At 35.1% G+C, this 16,571-nt stretch overlaps 1 protein-coding gene across 1 annotated transcript in view; it reads left to right on the top strand.

Annotated features, from left to right (window-relative positions):
* The window catches only part of LOC139687164 (phospholipid-transporting ATPase IF-like), a 49,961-nt gene that overhangs the window by 26,701 nt on the left and 6,689 nt on the right, over positions 1 to 16,571 (top strand). Inside the window, exons 14-19 of the mRNA XM_071584296.1 lie at positions 5,966 to 6,487; positions 6,967 to 7,109; positions 9,234 to 9,417; positions 9,585 to 9,687; positions 11,187 to 11,392; positions 14,076 to 14,262. Of these exons, the coding sequence (XP_071440397.1) occupies positions 5,966 to 6,487; positions 6,967 to 7,109; positions 9,234 to 9,417; positions 9,585 to 9,687; positions 11,187 to 11,392; positions 14,076 to 14,262 (1,345 nt within the window). The remainder of the gene's footprint in view (positions 1 to 5,965; positions 6,488 to 6,966; positions 7,110 to 9,233; positions 9,418 to 9,584; positions 9,688 to 11,186; positions 11,393 to 14,075; positions 14,263 to 16,571) is intronic.

Raw genomic sequence — 16,571 nt, forward strand, 5'->3', positions numbered from 1 at the left:
CACACCCCTCAATATCAGAATCAACAACCACCGAGCCTCATGCAAAAACTCTTCCTTAATTGATATGCTCCCTATCCCCAAACACACCTCCGAACACAACACTCCCTTTGATAAATGCTATATTGTATCCATCATAGTATCCCTCCCACCCTCTGATCCTCCTCTGAAACTGAAAACAATCAATCCTTCATCTGGCTCTTGGAGTCCTGGAACTGGCCAGGAATCAATATTAGGCATTAATTACCCTGCCCCAATTATATTTTCATCCCCCTTCCACCCCCATCACCTTCTACATTTTCCCCACCCTTCTAACGCTGCCCCTCCAAACCCATCCCTTCGGAATCCTCTCCCCACCTTCCCCTTCCATCCATCGCTCCAGCCCTCGTATTCCCTTCAGTTCTGTCCCTCTCTTCCTTGATAAAGGTGGTAACGACCACCGAAAATTCGAAAAATAGTGAGCCTCTTTTTTGTGTGTTTTTGTGTTTTTGTCTGTGTCCATTAGTGCTAAGTGTTATACATTATATATATATATATATATATATATATATATATATATATATATATATATATATATATATATATATATATATATATATATATATATATACACATAAGATTTTATCTACTTGTTAGTATTATTATGTAATATTTGAGATATTTTTCTGTCAAGCAAATTAGCATTCTTACCTAATTCTCATTGTAAAATACTATGAATGATCCCATAAATTCTTCCTTTATTGATTTTCTAAACTTCTGAGTAGTTCCACAGCAATTTTTTCTATCCCCAGAGCCTTGTTCATCATCATTCCCATTAATGCCTTTTCTATCTTGTAAACAAGAAGCCCTGGAACAGAGCCTTAGGGATTGATACATTTTGTCTTAATATGTCCAAACTTGCCTAGCTAATATATTTACCACGCACATCTTTGCAAAGCAGAAACAACAGTAGCAGCAGAGAAGAAAGCATGTAATTGGAATAAATCTGGTACACGAAACAGGGAAGAAGGGGAAGAAATAGAATATAAGGATATTCAGTAGAATGGAATTAAAAGAGTACTTGGAGAAAGTAGAAAAAATTATGGAAGTGGAACAGAGAGACAGTTACAGCAAAAGAAAAATAGGTGCATCAAAATAGTATCTCAAAAGCAGCAAGCGAAACTAAAAGAAAAATAACAAGAAAAGTACAAGGAAACCATGGATTATAGATGAGATGATTAGAAAGATAGATGAGAGAAGGTTCTAGAAGAGTTCAAACATAGAATTAGGAAAAGGGAAGTATAAAGAGAAATAATGAACTGAAACGGGAAACTGCATGGAAAAAATAAGCATGGTGGAAAATATACCTCATGGGAAGAGAGAAAGGAAAGTATGGAACTGAAATCAAATTAGGGTGTTATATAAAATTCCTGGGGAACTACTAAAGGATTTAGGAAATTTTGGAGGAAGAGTTTTTATGGACTAATTCATCGTATTATGGAGGGTGGAATGTAGCCAGAATATTTGGTGGATCAGTGTTAGTTCCCATTCAAAAAAAGGGAAAGGCAGTCATATGTTCATATGTGAGGACTGTAGAGCAATAAGTCTAATTTCACTTGCAGCTCAGGTTGTTATGGAAGCATCAACCGGGTGATGGACAGAAGGGGAAGTGAATACAAGGAAATGATCAGTTTGGTTTTAGGAGGAAGAGGGGTGCACTTGATTCCACAGCAGTAATGAGGTTACCAATGGAGAGGAACATAGAATAGAATGAGGATGTTTGTCTTTATCATAGTTTTTGATAAGGCATTTGATAGAGAGTTGATCCAAAACACTTCCGAGATGCATAAACTGTTCCACTTGCTCTAGTTTTTGCCCTCCTATTTTAACGTTTAGCTTAGCCTTTTTCTTTCTAGAGAATCGCATAACCTTTGTTTTATTAATATTGATTCTCATCCCATACCTGTCGCACTGAATTTCCAATTCACTCAGCATTGCTTGCAGCCCCTTGGCTGACTGACAAACTAAAGCTTGGTCATCAGCAAACCTAACTGATTTTACGAATTCCCCACCCACTTTCATTCCTACCTCCAGTTCTCCCCATGCCTCTTTAATCATTTCCTCTGCATACAGGTTGAACAGCAATGGTGATAATGGGCAACCCTGCCTTACACCTCTTCCTAACACTGCCCAACCGGACTCCCCGTTCCCTACTCGCACCTGAGCAGTCTGAGACATGTACAGGTTGCGGATTAGCCTCCTTTCCCTCCAATCTATTCCTATTTTCTGCAATATACTCATTAGTTTTTCCCAATCCACTCTATCAAACGCTTTTTTGAAATCTACGAAAAAGGCAAATACCTCCTGGTTGTGTTCTATATTCCTCTTGATTAATAATCTCATTACTGCAATGGCATCATGCATACCTCTCCCCTTCCTGAACCCAAACTGATCATCCCCTAAGTAATCATTTGCCCTACTCTCTATCCTTTTGTTTATGATCCTGAGAACAACTTTAGCTGCGTGGGATATCAAACTTATTGTCCTGTAGTCCTCACATGATTTAGCCTTTACCTTGTTCGGAATAGGAACTAAAATTGATCTCACAGTCTTTCGGCCAGATTCCTTCCTCATAGGTACTACGAATGAGCCCATATAGCCTCTTCCTCCCACATTTACCTAAACATTTCAATAGTTCCATGGGAATGTTATCCACCCCCTTGGCCTTATTTAGTTTCATCTCCCTTAATGCCCTTTCTATCTCATTGTCGAGTATGCCTGGACCACCTAAGCTATCTTCCTCTACGTCAATTTCCTTTTCTATGTCTAACTTTGTTGGTCTAAGTTCTTTACTATACAGTTCTTCTATATATTCCTTCCATCTCTCTTGGATCTTTCCTGTGTCAACTATTATCTTACCTGCCTTATCTCTAACTGTTAGCATAGAGCTCCCTTGTTTACTTCTCGATAAAGATTTAACTTTGCTGTACAGTGCACCGATTTCACCCTCCCACTGCAAACTTTCCATATCCTCACACTGCGTCTTCCACCATGCTTCTTTGGCTTTCATTGTTGCCCGCCTCAATTTATTGTTTAATTCCTTGTACTTCATTTTGCCTAACTCTGTATTTACATTCTTCCACTTTCTCCGCTCATCTATCTTTGTAATCATCTCATCTGTGATCCATGGTTTCCTAGTCCTTTTAGCATTAACGGTTCCAATAGTGTCTTTCGTGGCTTTCAACAACCCTTTCTTGATACTTTCCCATTTTTCTTCGATAGTACTTGGCTCTTTGCCATCCTCCATGATTTCCTCCACCACTTGTTTGTACACCATCCTTTTCAAACCATTAACTGCTTCTACATTCCATTTTCTAACCCGCCGCCCCTGCCTTACCTTTTTGAAACGGACACTACATTTCATAACAACTAAATTGTGGTCAGAGTCTGCATCCGCTCCTGGGAAGCTGTGCGAATTTATCACACTGTTCCTAAACCTGTGTCTAACCAGGATATAATCTAGCTAATACCTTTCTGAGTCACCTGGCATTTTCCATGTATACCTGTGTCTTTTGTGTTGTCTAAACCAAGTGTTGGTGATGGTTAGCCAGCCTCAGTGGCAGCGGGGTAACGTCATCGTCTGTCAATCCATGGGTCGCAGGTTCGATTCCCGCCTGGGTGGGTTTCTTCCGCCTAGGGCTTGGGTGTTTGTAATCGTCTCCATTGTTATTCTTTGTTAATAGTTCGATGTAAAGGCCAGAGTGCTGTTTTCGGACTAAGGCTAAATAAATAAATAAAAAATTAACCCCTGTCTCCTGCAGAACTCAACTACTTTCTCCTTGCGGTCATTCCTTATTCCTAAACTGTAGTCCCCCACCTCATCACCATCTCTTCCTTTGCCTACCGTCGCATTCCAATCCCTCATCACTATCAAATATTTCCCTGAAGGAACACACGCGATTATGTCCTCTAACCGATTGTATATCCTATCGACCTCTTCTTCCTTATGGTTGCTCAGTGGCATGTATACCAGAAATATAACCAAGTTCGTCGGTTCTGCTTTTATCTCTACTAGTAATAATCTATCCATTACCTGCTCTATGTTGACTACACTTCTTCCTACCTCTTCATTGAATACTATGGCAACCCCTCGTTGGCTCTCATCCCCGCTGCTGTATAGTATTCAATAATTATCGCTCCAGTAATCCCCGCTATCCTTCCATCTAACCTCGCACAGACCTAAAATATCTATATTTCCCCTTTCCATCTCTCGTTTAACATTCTCCAATTTCCCTGTCCTCATCATTGTCCTAACATTCCACATTCCTATTTTAACTGATGCGGTCTTCTTCTTCTGCATCTTCTGTCCTGCTGCTGCTGGTTTTCCCTTGCTAGGGTTTCGTGGGATGACGACCGCAGAAGCCTTGCCTCCTCTGCTGCCGGGCATGACACACGGCCGATTGGGCCGAGCCCCGTAGTTGCCAGGATTCAAAATCTCTATATTGTCCATCATATTTATCTTGGGAATGATAATTGAGGTGGTTTCCTGTTGCCTTACTCAATAGTGTTTTTAATGTGACACCATCACTTACTGGCCGCCCCACTGGGGTCAGACGCCATTGCAGCTGCCGCACTGAGGAACAGATGTTGCATGGACTACCTTTCGTCTGGCTCCTAACCTTCGACCTATCTGTTATGGGTGACCCTACCAGGAGCAATTATTATTACTCCTGCCAGCACCGCACTAGGGGTTATCGGAACGCACAAGCGCTTCCACCACGTCAAGGTTGTAGCCGGGGGAGGGGATATATATATATATATATATATATATATATATATATATATATATATATATATATATTTATACCGAGTCCCTACTTCTAGTTTACAGCAATGGTCTTAGTCTTATTTTAATGTTCTGTGATTTTAATGGATATTTGTGTGTATAGTACATTTAATGTGTGTGTGAATGCTTCATTTAATGCAATTGCTAATACCATATTTTGTATCCTAATTGAGTGTGCATGCATAGTACTCCATTTTGACGTGCCATATAAGATCTTAAAAATACCCCATCCACTTAGTATTTTATAATATGATCTTCGGGCGAATAAAATATATTATTATTATTATTTATTGACCCTATGGAAAAAGTCATTCATACCAGAATGAACTTGGAGCTTTAGGGTGACTATGTATCACAATATATTGGGAGCATCTCACAAAACACATATACAATAATTCAACACTGGAGAAATAACAGTCATTGGGTTAATGCACCTCTACTTTTAAAATCTTACTCAATTAAAAACTTGGACACAAGGCATCCAAATAAAATGTGAAACTTCTCTAGCTGGCAAATCAAGAAATTTTCAGAGTAATTTAATTTCTATTTACAGGCACAGATGAGTTTACTTAAGACGTACAATTCATTCAACTTTTCTATGCATGTATAAACTGCTTATACCCATAACTATAAATTGCTAACCCATATGTCCTGAACTTATTACATTGAAGTAATGATAAACTAAAATGGGCAAAGAAAAAAATTGGCGAGTGAAAATTGTTTAATATTTCATTTCAGAATATATAAATGCATTATAGGAAACAGTAGCTACATATTATTCTCCCGCATTTCATAAGAAAAAAATGATTAGCTTCCTTACATATGCAACTGCATCATGTTGCCATATTCTTCACAATTTATCCATGTCTTCGGTGAGCATTAAAGCCATGACATTTTTTAAGAGTGAAAACCATGACTTTTTTGTAAATGAGGTCTTTAAATTGACAATGCATTAGAAATAAAAAGCTGATTATGAAATAGTAGAATTCCATGCAATTTCATCCTTATAGCTATCCTATATGCTATATTTTGTAACCATTGAGAATAATGTCATTCACCAAAAAATGAAATAAAAATTACTTGTAAATTTGAATCATTGATGGCAACTCAATAATGATAATTTGATTTTTTTTTAATTTAAAGAAGGGATTAAGAACACTGATGGTTGGTCAGCGTTGCTTGACAAAAAGGGAATTCAACAAACTCTCGGCACTCATTCGAAGAGACAGAATAAAACGATCCATTCTCAGTCCGATTGAGATATCAGCAACTGAATCAAGAAGGAATATTCCACCACAACCTAATCCATCCACCTCTGGAAGAAATATATGCAGCAGTCAAAATGGTTTTAACCATCTAATCAGTGATCACCATGGGAGGAAAGCTAGTGTGGACAGTACCACAAGCAGTTCTACAAACAGTTCCATATCTATAAGTGGATATGAAGGCACAGAAATGGTAAACTTAAGATCTGATTGTGCCTTTGGTTATACACGGATGTATAAACCAAGGCTTAATCCTGAAATTTCACGAAAAACAAATCCAAATGATGCCATATTACAATTGGAAGGTGGTCTGACAGTGGTTGGTGCAATTGCTGTGCGCGATCAACTGCAAGAATATGTTCCTGAAACCCTGGAAAGTCTTCAAGCAGCAGGAATTAAAGTAAGATAAAAATAAAATAATATTGCATAATAAAATTACAAAGCATTTAAGGGCGTATGCTATAATTCACATGCCCTCACATTATTCATTTGAATAAAATATTTTAAATGCTATTTGAAAATACATATGTGAATATAAAATAAACAAATTCACATGCCCTCACATTATTCATTTGCATAAAATATTTTAAATGCTATTTGAAAATATATATGTGCATATAAAATAAACAAATTCACATGCCCTCACATTATTCATTTGCATAAAATATTTTAAATACTATTTGAAAATACATATATGCATATAAAATAAACACAGGGTTATTTTTTTCAATATATCCTGTTTTTCCATGGCAGTTTTCTTTGAATTATTTTTATGCGAAAGAGAATGTTTAACAGATTGTTCATAGATTTTAATTTGAAGGATTCCAACTTTGAATTAAATAATTCAAAACCACATGCATTCTGGTATCTGATCAACAGATATGGATACTCACAGGTGACAGGGTTGAGACAGCTGTAAATGTATTCCTCTCCTGTAGACGCCTTAAGCCTATAGACCAGATATTCTACCTAACAGGTCATTCTCCACTTAATCCATGCATCCAGGGACTAGATATTATCAGGTATGTATGCAAGTGAAATTAGTCTTTCAGATAACGGTTACTGTTCATGTAACTTTCTAAATTAATAAAAACTAAAATTATTAGGCTTCCATGGCAATGAAAAGGTAATGCCTGGTAATGAACAACCTGGATATCCAATTTTCTATGATCAAATTCTGGGGCATGATTTTCCACTCATTTTTTTGTACTTTTCATTGTATAATTTAATCATTCATTCAAGTAAGGCACTGATGTGCTTTAAAAATGTAAAAGTATTAATGTTAATCAGCAAAACATTTCACTGGCCATTTTATTAGGAGCTATTCAAGTTCAATAAATGATACTTAAAGTATGAATGAAAGATTCATATTAGATAAATTGGTACAATGACACTGAAATTCAAATGTAAAATTCTGGATAAAATGACAGTGATCTGTGCCAAAATATTTTTACATGCCATGAAAAGCTTTTTACTACATGCTCCCCACTTTTAAACTACAAAATGAAAAAAAATTGAATTCGCTGAACATTTACAGACATGATATATTTTAATGGAAGCAAGGCAATCATTATATCATCTATGGTAACAAACAATTTCTGAGATAATTCCTACAAATCACTTCATTGGAATCAAAAATGAGCAACAAGCAGAAAAATCATTTTCACAGTCCAGTAAATGTCAGCATTCCACTGCCATTCCCATCTATTCTACTGAATTACCAAATTGTTATAGAGTCGTTCATCTATTCAACCAGATGGTGTTCAGCAACAGGATAACTGGAGGATTTTCTCCTTAAGTCTCTATCTGTTCTTAGTACCAAAAAGTGAAATTAAATCCTAACTCTTATACCTTATACAAGTTGCTAGATACTTTACAAGTACTGCTTATAGATTCTTAATATTTATAGTGCAATGCAATTTTCTATTTAACCAGCATCCTTGACTTCTTTTGTACTTTTTGTAAAAGTCTACATTTTTTGCATATACCGTATTCATTTTAGAGATTACCCTGAATAATATATACATGACTGTATATCAAATTCACAGCGTAGCATTACACATATGTAGATGTACATTACTTACAGTACATATAATATTTACACTAGTAAATAATACATTATATTGTTAAAATAATGTTAGAGAGAATTAGTTATTTTTGAAAGAATTTTAGAGAGCCTCATACCTTGTTTGGCATTAACTAAACTTTTTACTCCTCCTTCCAATATCATACTGTGATTTTGGGCTTAGGGGACAGAGAAGGGGTTGAATCATCAACCATATTAACTTTCAAGTAGAACGGAAAGATAAGGAAGGGGCTTGAATTTTAGTAAGGCATACAAGTCTTTTCAATGATGAAAAAAAGATGTGATTGGTAAATGAGTTTACAAGGTAAATCCAGAATGCTTCATTATCTAAGGGCACAAAAACCAAGATATCAAAATTCTGTACAGTTTCTAGATTAATATTTCACTGATGCAAATACTGTGACTAGACCGAAAGGTTTGATGAATGGTGGGTATGAGTTCTTGGCTCTTACATTTGGATATGACACAAATTTATTGGTGGCATATGGTAACATAGGGACTGTTCCTCTAGGGATATTAAATTTGATTTGACTGAAAGTCATGAATGAGCACTGGCAAAATAAGGGTTCAGACATAATTCCATCTCCAATTAAGATGAAATTATGTGAGCCATGGTATGGCATGAGTTAGCCAATTATTTGTGGAGGAAAATCCTTGTCAATTACTCCAGTTGGGGATTTTTTTGATGTATTCCTATGAGATAATTGGCATATTCTGATGACAATTGTAACTGAGACGATAATCACCTTTTTTGTGTTTTTTCTATATAAATATAATAAATTAGGCCCTACATATTGCAACTTTAATTCCATGGTGAGCTCCCCTACCCTATGCATCATAACTCAGAATAACTTTTCAAAACTCCTGCCAGTCAAACAGGAAACACCTGAGTTAAGTGCCATGTCAAGAAATTCAAAGTTAAATTGGCTAAGCCAAAAAGCAAAAAGTCAAGAAAAGCTCTACGAAATTGAGAAAATTAATTTGATTAGCATTTCCATCTTTTCAATGCCAATGAAATGTGTTTGACTAATAACCACAATTGAATTTGACTATTTGACAGGAAAAGTATCCATTCCAATATGGATAAGCAATATGGTTTAGTTGTGGATGGCATGACTCTCCAACAGATTTTTTCTGAAACTGATGATCCAAACCATGAGAATGTTTTGAATCAATTTTTAACTATATCCACTTCATTGACTTCAGTGATATGCTGCCGAATATCTCCACAACAGAAACAAGATGTGAGTAGATTTGAATGATTGCTTATTGCCAATAATTAAAGTAGTACTAAACTCAAGAACAGACAGTAAAAATGGACTTTTCAAGTTCAATAAATGGGAGATATCAAATATGTAATTATTTTGATTTTTCAAAAGTCTTCCCATAAACATACATTTTTTATTTTTAGGTTGTTCGTTGGATCAAAAATTTGAACACAAAACCGATAACAGCAGCTATTGGTGATGGGGCTAATGACATTTTAATGATGCAGGAGGCACATATAGGAATAGGTAAGTAAACCTATGGCATCTGTTTGATATACTACAGCTTATTCAGACCACAATCATGTTCCAAATGAATTTTTAACTGTCTCATTCTAATATATAAATCTGCCATGGAATAACCAAATGACTGGAGCATTTCACTGCAACTCTACGGACACATATTGGATTCATATTTGGTTTATGCCATAAGACAGCCAAGTTGTGCAAATATCTGGTAACCAGATATTTTTAAATAAAAAGGCAGGCAACACAGGGAAAGGATTGGGATCCTTATGAGATTATGTGATTTAATTACACAATCACCTTTTAAGGCAGGAGTATGGTTGCTGACTGTGATTTGGTAAAATATATCCGAAGGACGTAGATGGTTTGTATGAAAAGTATTGGGAAAAGTTTCATAAAAATAGATTAATTTCAGATGTTGCTTGATGCCTCCAAATTCTTCAAAGTACATCCTTAAGCATTGATACCCTTTTGCCAGAGGCTTTTCCACAACTCGAAGGCTTTCAGGTAAGTGGATTCCGAAAGATCCTTAAGGGTATGCGCTCAAACTTCTTTGATGGCACTTAGGGTCCCATGATAGTGTGGTATAAGGAAGGATTTCACTTTTAGGAATAGGTAATAGTATGCTGGTGCCAAGTCGGGACTGCAAGAGGGTTGGGGAAACGTTGCAATGCCATAGCAGAAGGTCTTCATAATTAGACACTCGATTCTGCTCTTTGTCATCCCACAAGACCTTCGGGACAAGTTCAGCACAAATTTTTTGCATCGCCAAATTTTCAGCGGTAATAGTGTGAATTGAAGAAGTTGACAATAGGAATTTTGGTTTTACAAATTTAACAAAAACTATACAAGGGAAAGAAAATTTAATTATTATTACTCTCTAATCTAAGAGTTATGCAAGAAAAGAATTAAGAACAATGGGAATATTTAGATTAGAAACATTAATAAAGAGAGGAAAAAGGTAATTAGAGTTTGACAAAGAGTACAAATGAATGACAGAAAACAGGCAATCTTCCAACAATTACCCACTTTCTCTCTCCTTCATTTTTTGTTGATGATCCTATGTGATACTTCTACCACATGTGAAATTAAACTTATATTCCAAAGATAATGTTGCTTTTTCCTTTTTGGGATGGCATCAATCAATATTGGTCCATACAAATAGCAGAGGTTAGCCAAGAAATAATTGAAAGGGGTGATTGAACTCAATTAACTCTCAAATACAAAGATAATGTTGCTTTTTCATTTTTGGGATGGTATCAATCAATATTGGTCCATACAAATAGCAGAGGTTAGCCAAGAAATAAGGGGTGATTGAACTCAATTAACTCTCAAATACATTCTACATTCAGGTCAATACCGATGTGAAATTTCCAGCAGTATTTTGCAACTGTCGGTACCTCTATAGGATTTTACTGTGGAGGACAAACATGGTGTGCAATTCATCCCTAGGATGAAATATCATTATTGAAATTTTGTATAAATATCAATTTCATTTTCAGGCATAATGGGAAAAGAAGGTCAGCAAGCAGCTCAAAGTTCTGATTTTGCACTGGCAAGGTTCCACTTTTTAAGAAAAGCTCTCTTGGTTCATGGACACTGGCATTATGTTCGGCTGGCAATTCTCATACAGTACTTCTTCTACAAGAATGTTGTTTTCATTGTTCCTCAAATATTGTTTGGTGCCGACAGTCTATTTTCCACTCAGGTAAGAAATTTTGTGAAATTATGCAAATAGAATAAAATAAAAAACTTAAGTAATTATAATGCACCCAGATTAGCTTGAAGGTATTGAGTTGAGACAACCAGATTAATCTGGTTGTTAAAGTGGATATCTCCTTACTGTTTGGCTCTGGCCTTGACTTCTACCGCAGACATGTTAGCTACGTAAATTCTGTTGACTTAGCCCCTGGAAAACCTGGAGCCATGATGAGGAGAGTTTATTAGATTCCAAAGTTACATTGGACACCAGATATTCCAGAAAAATACAAGTAAATAAGAGTACAGATGGCAGGTCAAACTTTATTTGAGTTTAGCTGAAAAAGAATAAGTACACTTAATTCATAATATACTGTATTCAACAATCACCAACACCTATATGGCCATAAAATCTATCCTGGGCACAATAAAATTGAAATACAACTTAAAATTTTGCTGAAGTGGCTTGATGAATGACTGCTGCCAAAAATATACCCAGAGAAGGGGTTAGCAGTTTTAGAGTAAGAGGTAAATATCACATAATTTATTGAAATGAGTAGCATAATAAAATAATACTCAATTCATGTTAGATTATTAAAATATAGATATCTTAATGGGTTCCAAGGGGATGTGGAAGATATTAGGAAACTCCCATAATATTGTCTCAAGGAGTGATCATCACCGTACTTTCTGCCTATACTACCATGCAACAAGGTCTCTCATTTTATTATCTATGGTATTAATTTCTTCAAAAATTGCAAAAATAAATAAAAGAAAAAACTTTGCTGGATATGGTATAATAATGCAAATTAAATTCACATAATTCCAAAGAAACTGTGGGAGATGCTGCAACAGTAACTTTTAACGGAGTTTTTTTAACCCAAAATTTCAGAGTTTAAGAGGACGCCTCGGTAGCTTAAGTGGCTAAAGCACTCGACCGGATATTGAGGGATCTGGGTTCGAATCCCAGTCAAGGTGAATGATTTTACACTCTGAAATTGTTGCATTTAAATTCACATAGTTGAAAAACAAAAGAGGTTGATTAATGTAAATATATCTGAATTATGCAAATGGACAAGGAACAGTGAAGGGGACTCTGTTATTCATCATGGATTTTATTTCAAAGGCTCCTATGACCCAAAAATTGTATTATCCCAAGACCAAATTAATCATTCAAAGTTCGATTAAATTATTTTATGTATCAAATGAAGTATTAAGTTATGATTTAAGAAAAAATATATGCATAGATAATGATCATATAGTTAGTTCCCTTTTAGGGTAGGCCCTCTCAAGAAAAGCCTGGTATGAGTTTATGGAAAGAAACCAAACCCCAGTTAGTTTATAGTGGCCCATTTCAATTTTTTAAACTCATTTCTTCATAATAATATTTTTCTGAATAACCTTGTGACTACCTTGGAATATATGTTTTGTAATTACCCATGGTAGCCTTCCAGGAATGGCTTTATATTAATTATTTACATATAAATCTAGAAAAAAACCCCGCAAATTGTGTCCAGTCTTAAAAGAAAAATAACTGAAAGTGAAACTGTTAAAACACTGGTGGGCATTGCCAGTATAAGAGAGTGCCTACCCCACCCTTCATTACAAATTGATACAAAGATTAACTGGGAGACCCACATTAGTAAAATACGTCATAAACTGAGTGAAGCTGTTTATATATTAAGAAAGCCAACTTTCTCATTTCAAATGAGTATCCTTTAACACTTTACAATGCCTTCTTTCATTTTCAATTGAATATTGGTACTAGTTATGAGCTCATTCCCTACATGTTAAACAAATTTTGCTACTACAAAAGAGAGCAATTCGCTCTCTTGCTAATACACCACCACATGATTCCTGCAAACCTTTTTTTATTAGGCATGAAATCATGACTGCATTTAGTTTATATATCTTTTAGGCACTGAATAATGTGAAAGTTAATCTATTAACTTATCAATTAAATTCTCATATCCATAACTACACAATTAGAGGTACGGCAAATTTGAATACTACTAATTGTAGACTGTCCTCCACTTCCAACTCACATCATAATGCATATCATTTGATTGTATTACTGACTGCCAACACAGTTGAAATCAGACAGAGTCCTGAATTACAAGAATAGGGTATATACATACACACCTGGTTACTTGCTAACCCACTTTATTCAATTGATGAATTTTTTGAGATAATCTTCATCACATTTAAGAATTTATGTTTAAATATTGAGTAATACTTGTATTGATGCCATTTAATATAGCTGCACAATTTATCAAAATGAATCAAGTATATTGATTAATTGATGTTTATTGGATCCTAATAGATATGTATTTTTATTATTCCTATTAATTTTTCCATCTTACTATGTCCTATGCTAATAAACATATTAATGTAGTTCCTAAAAGACACAAGTCTTCAGAGCATTTGCTTTATTAGAAGTATTTGTACGAATTGCAGAACATTAAAAATTATTGATATGCATATATTGATACGATTATGACAAAAATGAGCTACACCAATATTATATTTACTGATTTAGTAAGAATTACTGAGCATGATCTCATTCATACTTCATCAATTTGGCATTCATAGTACTATCATCACCACAATATCTTTAGAAATTAAGTCAAATATATGATAGGTCTTTTGAATATGAACATGTGGTTAAGTTTTCCCATTTTAATTTTTTTCAGTCACTTTATGACAGCCTGTATCTTACAACATACAACGTTTTCATGACATCACTTCCCATAACCTTGTTTGGCCTCTTTGAAAAAAATATTGATTCAACTGTACTGATGAACAACCCGAAATTGTATCTGCTCAATCGAAGTAATTCTTTGATGTCCTGGAAAAATTTCTTTAGCTGGACTCTTCATGGTAAGTTACACTGTGGGAGTTTTACATTTATGATAATCAAAGTTGTTATGACCAAAAAGTGTGTTTTGACAAAAACTGTTATGAACTGATTAGGATTCAGTTTTATCTGCCCAATCACCATAGTGCCTTTCAAAAAAGGTTCAAGATGCAGGGTATTGAAAAACTCAGCCTCTCATATGCTTTCTTAAAAGAGTTGACACAAATAATGATCCTGCAAAGTTATTAGGTTTTAGCATTGACAGGAAATTAAATGGAATTTGTATGTATTCCATGTGGGCAAAAAAGCTTATCAGACCCTTGGATTTGCTTCGGAAACCTAAAATATATGTATGTGAGGGGTGATTACATGAGAGTCTACTTTGCCTTTTTTCACCCAAGGTATTAAATCTGGGAGAATGCCCATGAAACTGGCCAAATACTTATTCAAATGAAAAATTCTGTCAAAATTATGAACAGTTCTCAGCCCCAAGAGCACTGCAGGACAACATTTCTGCAAATTTTAACTTTCTATGGCCTATTTTTGCTCAGCAGCTGCATGAATATGAAACGTAACCTTAATCTATACACAATCCAGTTATCTTTTCACTCACATAACAATAGTACCGGGCACAATCTAGACATTTACCATGTCAATGGCAGCCAGTGGAGGCTGTCTAGGATCTACCATCATTCTGACAACTCGGCAATAACATTTTTCTATAAGCTCACTTGCCAGATCAGAAATCAACCTAAGGTTTAAATACATAATTGAGATGGCTGAGCACAATTCTCTGTGTTCTATCAATGAATATTTTAAGCTAGATTTTGGGACTATGACATTCTAAAAGTACTGATGCCCATTGTTCATCTTTGTCTAATGTAATTCATTAATCTTACTGCACTACTGTGATGATATCCACATAAAAACCTTCATGGAATGAATGAATAAGGCAATTATTAGTCCCATAGATTAAAAGGCTATACAAAGACACGTGCACATCCGTAAGTTGCTAAAATATGCATGTTAAAGATATAAATCTACACTATCATTGGATTTAATGATAAAAAAACTAATTTTATTATGAAAAGGTCGAGTCTTATGATGTCTTTCAGCATCTAAGTTACTAAGTCAAATTATGAAGCCAGAATTTTCAGTGATTAAATTCAGTTCTTTGTAATTGGCCCGTATAAGTGACTTTGGTATAATGAGAGTAGAGAAAGAACCTTTTCACTTCCTCATATCTTTAACGCAAGTTTCTTTCTCTACCCTCATCATGAAGGACTTCCACATAGTTAAGCCTGAAACTGTTATGCTTACGTATGACTTTGGTATATATAGTAAGACCTTTTAGTCAGCTGGCTGTGAATATGAGTGCTTGTTTCCACTAGATCTATGCTGTCTTATGTAGTAAAGATCGATATTATTCAAATATTTTTTAAGTTGGGTTTACCGGAGACTTGAAATGACAACTTCAGGATAATTCTTAAAGTATTTTTTCAAATTTAAACTTAGTAATGAGGATGTAACTTTTCATCAGATAAAACATCTCAACCTGCTTTTGAAGAGGCTGCACTACAAGGGTAGGAAAATGTCAATAAAAACAGATGAATTAATGAAGCAATTCCATGTCCTATGATAACAAAAGCTAGGAAATAATTATTTAGGAAAAGGAAAGAATTATTTAAATAATTGCAAAAAACAAAATAATTCCAAATTTGAATGAAAACTACAAATATATTATCAGAAATAAAATATCTAATATGTAGTCATAGACTCATAAACAGGTGGAATAAATAAATTTATTTCTAGTGGGTCCTTATAAAATATAAATTATATGAGTTTCTATTCTATTGTTTCAGGCTTCACTTCGTGGAAGTATTTAATATCCATTACTAAAAAGGAAATCTTCTGGGAGATCTTTCATATAGGATTTCCAACTGCCTACCCACCTCACTCAAAGCAGCCTTCTACCCACCCATAACCCTCTCCAAACTTCTAGCCAATGGAAAAGACACCCAGGATAGCCTTCTCAAATCAGGCATTTATAAACTGAAATGCGAGGATTGCAACAGCGTTTATGTCAGTCAGACCGGCAGGAATATCAAGTTACGAGTCAAGGAACACGCTAGGTGTCACAAAAATCAGAATAACAACTCTCTCTTCGCCAAGCATTCACTAGAATTCAACCACAGCAGTGACTTTGTCCCAGAGATATTACACACACTCCCAAAAGGATTAAAAATGGACGCTCTCGAGCAATTAGAGATTAGAAGGCACTTGGTAAACCCCAATACGACACTTTGTAACGAGCAATTGTTCCCATACCCCT

This window comes from Hetaerina americana, unplaced genomic scaffold (genome assembly GCF_022747635.1).
Source record: "Hetaerina americana unplaced genomic scaffold, ioHetAmer1.1.p SCAF_17, whole genome shotgun sequence".
NCBI classification, from domain to species: domain Eukaryota; kingdom Metazoa; phylum Arthropoda; class Insecta; order Odonata; family Calopterygidae; genus Hetaerina; species Hetaerina americana.